The sequence below is a fragment of the Punctularia strigosozonata genome (assembly GCF_000264995.1).
Source record: "Punctularia strigosozonata HHB-11173 SS5 unplaced genomic scaffold PUNSTscaffold_5, whole genome shotgun sequence".
In the NCBI taxonomy this organism is placed as follows: Eukaryota; Fungi; Basidiomycota; class Agaricomycetes; order Corticiales; family Punctulariaceae; genus Punctularia; species Punctularia strigosozonata.
The window spans coordinates 2006682-2014200 of NW_006767437.1; the positions used below are offsets into that span (position 1 = coordinate 2006682).

General features: G+C 52.9%; 3 protein-coding genes across 3 annotated transcripts in view; 1 reads left to right on the forward strand and 2 right to left on the reverse strand.

Annotated features, from left to right (window-relative positions):
- Positions 1–835: 835 nt before the first annotated feature.
- Positions 836–2461, reverse strand: PUNSTDRAFT_133808 (uncharacterized protein; the record flags this gene model as incomplete). The annotated part of the gene is made up of 7 exons (XM_007383246.1): positions 836–888; positions 937–1033; positions 1083–1296; positions 1347–1984; positions 2018–2089; positions 2145–2262; positions 2322–2461. 7 exons carry the CDS (start codon positions 2459–2461, stop codon positions 836–838), a joined length of 1332 nt encoding a protein of 443 aa, XP_007383308.1.
- A 2220-nt stretch (positions 2462–4681) lies between these two features.
- Positions 4682–6308, reverse strand: PUNSTDRAFT_66483 (uncharacterized protein; the record flags this gene model as incomplete). The annotated part of the gene is made up of 6 exons (XM_007383247.1): positions 4682–5110; positions 5163–5331; positions 5385–5640; positions 5693–5964; positions 6015–6191; positions 6247–6308. The coding sequence occupies 6 exons, from the start codon at positions 6306–6308 to the stop codon at positions 4682–4684; spliced, it is 1365 nt and encodes a 454-aa protein (XP_007383309.1).
- Positions 6309–7347: 1039 nt separating this feature from the next.
- Positions 7348–7519, forward strand: part of PUNSTDRAFT_120255 (Metallo-dependent phosphatase) — a gene marked incomplete at its 5' end in the record, with an annotated part of 5267 nt that continues 5095 nt past the window's right edge. Inside the window, one exon of the mRNA XM_007383248.1 lies at positions 7348–7381. Coding sequence (XP_007383310.1) covers positions 7348–7381 — 34 coding nt within the window. The remainder of the gene's footprint in view (positions 7382–7519) is intronic.

Sequence of the window (7519 nt, forward strand, 5' to 3'; positions counted from 1 at the left end):
AGGGGGGCCGCGAGGGTGAGAGACGAACCCGAGTGCGACCGCATTGGCGGCTCGCACTCGGGGCTGGTCGAAGGGGGGCGCGGGGGGCGGGATGCGACGCTGAGCCCGACCGCGTTGGCGGCTCGGGTTGGGCGGCGGGCGCGGGGTGGGAGGCGGCGCCGAGCCCGACCGCGTTGGCGGCTCGGGCTCGGGGTTGGTCGAAGGCGGGCTCAAGGTGGGGTGGGAGCGCCAGGCTCGTCAACGGGGGAGGCGGCGGGGTCGCGGCTTGTTGAGGGCGGGGGGGTGGGGAAGGGGCGTGGATGGACTTGTGTTGACGGGCTGTGGCCGCGTCAAACATCGGTCACGTGACCGCTGGTTGGCGTCGACGCGGCCGCGACAACATGGGTCACGTGACCGCCGGTCCAAACCCGAATTTTTGCTAAGTCCACATTGATCCTAGTACTGTGCCATAGTTAATGTATAAATTATATATAAGCTTATATGATACTATGCACTGATACTTCACTGTACAGGCTGACTATTACCCCAAAACTAATGAAGATCATAACATAGTGTGAGTTGGAAAGTCTGCTATGGTTTCTATATAAGTATGTACCAAAACTATGGATGCTATATAGATATATATCCAAAGCTATGGGTGCTATACGGACATCACTATGAGCTATGCAGTGCTATATAGCTGGTGTATTAAGCTATAAATTGCTACATAGCACCCCATAGCGACTGTCATAGTCTACATAGCGCTCTATAGCAGCTAGCTGATCACTCCATAGTGCACATAGAGCTACTATAGCAACAATAGTTCAAAGGGGCAGCTATATAAATTTGGGTTTTTTCAGATGAAGCGGTAGTACTTGGATAGACGGGGCTGAACGTTCTTAAAGGCCTCTGGAAAGGTTCAGATAAAGTCCACCTAAAGGAAGAGGGACCACTTACGTCGTATATGACGCTCAATTGCAATAATGCTTGGCTCTTGAAGCAGCTTATCAATAACTCGTTGAGTTTTCTTTCCATGTACAAAGTTGCCGGGTTTCTATAGCAGGGCATAAGCATAAAGTAGATCAGGAGCAAGAAGGACCTACCCCTCTGCCATTTCCATGGCTGAAGCCTGTCGCGATGCAGGGGAAATGCCCCCTTCGATGAGATAACTTAGACTCCATCATAGGAATCTCCTTCTCCACCCATGATAGGGCTTGGTTGGCGTCCTCCAAAACCTTGGACCACCCGTCTCCTTTAGGTGCTGCAGCAAGGGCTGCGATGACACGGCCATCCTGATCAGTGATCAGCTTAGGCTTCCTGAGCCACCGTCAGCAATTTGAGCTCAGGGGAAGATCAAAACCGCTCACAAGCCATCCCACTGCACCAGGGTTAGCCCCTTAGCAAGCGCCTCCTCACGGGTATAGGTACGCTTGTGTTTCTGCTCCCTTGTAGCTTTCGCCACATAACAAGGCTTAGTAGCCGAGCCCTTGAGCTTTGCAATGTTTGCATCTGCTTCTACGGCTGGGGCATGGCTAAAGAGCTTCGCCCGCGAGGGGGTTGTCGTCCGTCCTGTCAGCAAAACGGACGTGAAGGCTTTTGCCTTCTGTTTGCTGCGCTTCTTCCTCCGGCGGCGTTGTTCGCACGTGCTCCCATCCATGACAAAAGGTGGCGGCAAAGAGACAGCTTGCGTGGATGGAGCAGCTTCATGCAGGGGTCCCTCGCTGTGCCGATGACGTTTCCGGCGAGAGCTGGCCTCAACGAAAGGTTCATGGAGGGGGAGATCCGGCTCTGCGGGCCGCTTGCAATGAGCCAAGCGTTCTCCTTGGGTGGACGTGCCATAGCCGTCGTCACGGGCTAGCATGTTCTTGTTGTAGTGCGTGCGGTTGCTGGCGCCGTGGGCATTGACGTTCTCATCGTCGTGGGCGGACTCCTCGTCGTGGTCATCGTCGCCGGAGATGGGCGGCTCATCATCACCGGTGTCGCACCCTTCAACCCATTGCTGATGCTACGAGGCCATGACCTCCTCCACCGACCAAACAAAGCTGTAGTCTGTGGCGCGCAGTTGAATGGTAGCCTCATAAGGTGAATACGCAGCCCCACTTTGTGTTGGCTGCGGATGCCTGTCAGCCTCAAGGGTGTCCTAGGAGTGCAAGCAGCATACTCACCATGAGGCGCGGCGCTTTCAGGTCGGAGGCGTGAGGGAAGTCGATGTCAATCATACAAAAGCTCAGCCAAAAGAGAACGCGGCCAGAATCCGATATGAGGGATGCGGCAGGGCCGCGTCTGCAGCGTACCATAACGTGAGCCAGGGACAAGTGCATCCGACATATGCGAAGACATACGACGACCGCAGCAAAGCTGGTGTGAGGGTGTCACCGGGGGCTTGAGCTTGAGTTTGGGCGTGCGCGCCGGCGTGAAGGCGTCTTCGGGCGCTTGAGCTTGAGCTTGAGCTTCGGCATGTGCAAACGAGGCGGCAGGACATGGTTTTGGTCGTGTTCGCGTCAGGTCTAGGAAAAATCACCAGTAAGAAGGGTCGATGCTTCCAGCGCCCAGCTACGCGTATGCAACAGCCTGGGCGGGTTCAGCAAGGATGAGGTTGGGCGGAATGCTTGACCGGTGCCAGCAACCGCATCTCCTGTGAGTCACGGGAGATGCAGTTGCTGGGCGTGTCTGCGCTTAGTACAGTCGAACATCTCATAACGCATAGCGTCGGTTACACCCTCATTGCTATGCATTATCAAGTTTATGCACTTCCAGCAGCTGACCCTAACCCTATAAAATCCCAAGAAGGCAATCCCTAACCCTAAGTCCACGCTCAAGGCGCTGCTAACATCACGTGCAGGTCCCAGTGTGAGACCTTTACATAATGTTTAGGGGCTTACTTGTCTATATATGGAAGATATATAGCCATATATGGTATGCCCAGCCTATCTGATAATGCATAAAGGTACGATTTGGGCTATGCGTTATGCAATTATGCAATTTGCCCACAATTCCCTGCAAACCATGGTGGTTACAGGCCAAAACCGATGCATTATCAGATTTATGCATTATCACCCTATGCATTATGAGGTGTTCGACTGTATGGGACGCGCTTGTTGTTCACCACCAATGTACAAGCGCATCAGCACCAGACCGCAACGTGGCAGCGCAACATCTGTCTGCGCGGAACAAGATCAAGGCGCACGGTAGCAACATGGACAACGCAGCGCTACGCGGACGCACCACCAGACGAAGGCATGCGGTGACCCAGCATGCCCGCAAGCTCCGGACCACGACCGCGGCCGATGCGTAGGCGAACACGTTTGACGTGGGTGCTTCGCGAGCCCACGGATCGCGGTACGAAGAGCAGACGCACCGCATGGAAGGTCGATACGGCTGCACGGGCGAGCAAGGCGATGGTGGCCCCAGGTATGTGTCTGCCTGCCATTTTTGCCAGCTTTCCACTGATCTTACTTCATGCGCACAGAAGAATGCCACCGCGGCGGCGCGTCTGGACGTCTAGTCCGCATTGCAAACCGTTCAGGTGCACTGTGTCGAACGACGGCATGATGGCCACGCACTAACGCGCCCGACAGCCCGGACACAACTAAGGCATCGAGGGCTTCAAACGCTGGTAGCAGCAACGTGGGGAGCGCGACACGCTGCGCAGATGCACCGCCAGACAAAGGCACCCGGCGACCCAGCATGCCCACGAGCTCCGGACCCCAACCACGGTCGACGCGTAGGCAAACACGTTCGACACAGGTGCTTCGTGTGAGCCTACAGATCGCATTACAAAGAGCAGACGCACCACACGGAAGTGTCGATACGGCTGCACAGGTGAGCATGGCGGTGGCGGCCCCAGGTATGTGTCTTCCTGCCGTTTTTGCCAGCTTTCCACTGATTGTACCTCATGTGCACAGAGGAATGCCACCGTGATGGCACGTCTGGACGTCTAGCCCACCAAAGAATGCTTCGGGGCCGCAATGCAAATCGTTCAGGTGCGCTGTGTCGAACGACGGCATGATGGCTGCGCACTGATGCGTCCGACAGCCCGGACACAACGAAGGCATCACTGGCGGCTTCGAACGCTGGTAGCAGCAACGCGGGGAGTGCGACGCACTCCGCAGTTGCACCGCCGGACGAAGGTGCCCGGCGACCCAGCCTGCCCGCGAGCTCCGGACCATGACCGCGGCCAACGCGTAGGCGAACGGGTTTGACACGGGTGCTTCGCGCGAGCAACACAAACGGCATGAGACTGTATAGGCGCATCACGTGAACGCATCGTGGGACGACGGTGGATGGCGGCTGTTCAAGCAGGGCGTCCTACGACTCCGACTCGTTCCACCCGCAGACAGAAACTGCCCTTGGTCCTGCCGAAGGGACTCAATTTCATGGACCTCAACGCGGTCGGCAAGGAAGACACCGCGTCGTTCGTGCTCGACCTAGGCGCCTGGCTGAGCGACGACGCTTCCATCGCCGCTCAGTGATCAGATGTTTGCTTCCGTCTCACGTCAGTCCCAACCTTCAACGTACCAATATTCATACCACACGCAACCCCTCTCCTCTTCTGTCTGTCGCATATTCCCGTAACCTATTCGTGCACGCGCCGCAGCTAGCCACCTTCTTGCAGCAACTAGTATCACTCTGCTCGGGTGGCGGCACAAGTATGGATGTACCAAGCAGCTGCACTGGATTTGTAGTACTGTAGACCGTGATATTATACTAATTCATCCTCCTCGTCGCTGAATTCTGCAAATATGCCCTGTTCCTCTTCCTCAGGATTCCTGTCTTCTACCGCTTCAACCAATTTGGGCACTCCGTGCATACCAAGCTCTACCGGCGTAAGATTCTCAAGGAGAGGGATGCCCTGATCTTCACCAGATGCAGGTGCTGAAGCCTGTGCACTGAGAAGATCATTGACGCTGCGGCCTGCCGATCCTGAGTTGACCAGCGCCATACATGCCTCCAAGAGATGGAGATAAACCTCCCAGAACGTTGAATAGGAGAGGGGTGGTTGTGGGCCCAATGACGCATATACTTCTTGGACGAAGGTAGCAAAGTAGGGGGGTACCAAATTAAATACCGGGTGATCGTGAGGAGCCCATTGAGCCTCCGCCTCATCCAAGACCTCCCTAGGAACATTGATCTATGTGGAGCAACATAAATGAAGTGATAACGAATACAGGAAAAGGACACACTCCAAAATTCACAGTGTTGTACCTTTCTGGTTTTTCGAATATCATGTCAGGACGGCCATTAGGAAGTGCCTTCTTGGGATTTGCACGCTTTAGTGTAGTATTCCTGCGGGCCACATAACCATCTAGCTCAGTTTGAATAAATGGAATAGCCAGCCATCGGAACACCAAGCTGTGCATTCGTATCAGCACACTGTATGGTGGATGTAGAGCAGCACAACTCACTAGTGCAGTGAATGTGACGGATCATACCATCCTTTGTTAACACCATGCTCAAACAAGTTCTCAAAGCCGGGTGCCCATGTTGAGCGGAGGACCGACCATTCAATCTCTGGTTTAATATTGTTATGCCTTCGCATCCATCGGTGCTGAAGTGTCCCCGCCAAGGAGGGATCAAGGTGCTGACGAATAGCAGTGTGTGCATTTGCAATGCCATTGTTTTCAGAGCCTGGGTCACTCTGCGAAATAAGTGGGATGATATCTGTTGAACAAATGTTAGGTCGTTCAGCTGAGCCAAAGTTTCCTCAACGCACTGCCTAGACGACGTGCAGTATTGAGATACTGGCGAGTAACATAACGTGGATTGGAATTGGTCCACCAAACCACAAGCCATAAGATCTTGCCGCTAAAAGGTTCGACACCAACATGGAGATACAGTCCGAATTTGGACCACTTGTCATGCTGATCGAACACCCAGATGTGGTTGACACCAGCAGCATAGAATACCTTCCTCTTGAACTTCCTCTTCTTCCTTTCTTGAACCCCCTCCAGATGAACGGTTTTGAGATAGGTCAGCACCTTTTCTCTTTCCAAATTCCGTCAGGGTCCCAAATATAGACAATTCTGTGAACATACTGAGACACCCTAATTCCATAGTCAGTCCTAAGAAGGTTCTGAAGGGTCGGAGTGCCAGCTTTTGGAAATTTGAGAAGAAGCTCTTGCATAGATGCATTGATGGTCTCAATAGTATGACCCTGCTTCTGCGCACTGGCGATCCCCCACTTTGTGCACAATTGCTTGAACTTGGTCATTCTATGCAGATAGTCAATTAATCTTCTTATCCCCGCAGTCACCTAGTGTTATGCACCCTAGGCCATATCTGGTTGTATCTATATGATCGGCCTTCAGCGTAGCCAGTACTTGGGTCATCGTCATTCCCATGTCAGCGTATCGCCGGGCATGAGGCTCAAGCTCCTCCTCAGGTACTGATGTCATGGTTAACTTAGGCGAAGCAGTCCAAACTTGTACACTTACGACATGGCAGGTTCTTGCCCATGATTGCAAGACGCAAAGCTTATGTGCTCAGTAACTATGCTGGTGATGTCCAGCTTGTTATCATCACACAATCCTGTAATAAACACCGGCAATAATACTAGAGGAAAGGGCGGTCTCCCGCCAATCCACCTTCGCTTGCACCTCCCTTGTGTGATTTAAGACGCAATGGTATACTCTACGTGTATACATGTCAACTAGGTAACTATTAATGCACCTTAGGATGCCAGCCATTCCTAGTCTTGACCCATCTAATGCCAACTTAGGAAGGATGTGATGTATGCTAAATCACTTTGCAAATCACTTATGGTTAGTAGCAGTACAACAAGCCATGTATACTGTAGTTTTACGACCTTAGGTTCGGTCCATCTCCTGGGGGACAGGGGACAGCTGCAAGTTCGGGGCCGTGAGAAGTTCGCAAACTTAGAAATATTCACCCAGTAAGAAATAATATTCTCATGATCAGTCCTGGCCCTGGATTTTGGCGGGGGACAGGGGACAACACGGGAAATTAGGTTCAGTTCGGGCTGCCAGGGGACAGGGGACGAACCTAAGGTCGTAAAACTACAGTATACTTCATAAAGTCTTGTAGAATCGACGATGTATGTTTGCCGTATACCGTATACGCTCCGTTTTGAATCGGAGTATCAAATCGGGGCTTAAACACGTAACACAGCCACGGTTAGCGATGCTTACTAATTACAGGCAGGGAGATAAGCGCCCACTACATAGTCGGACGTGACGACCATATACGTTGTGTCGTCAAATGAAAGTGGGCTCGGAGGTGTGCAGGAGCTTACGGAGGATATACTTTGTACGCCGGAAGATCTACTGCCATGAATGCAGTGATCTCAGGGGATGATACCTCAGCATGGACTCCAGGCCCGAATAGAAACTCCATGTGATCAACGCACATATGCTGAACGGCTCTACTGTTGTCAGCATTCCAGGTCCCGGGCATGAATCAGGGAATAGCAAATGACTATCATTTTTGGATTGTATTCCCTCATGACAGAGCCAGAAGATATACGATGATTCTGTCAAAGCTGCTTTCTAAACAGCGCGGAATGCCTCCATTCCCGACTTGA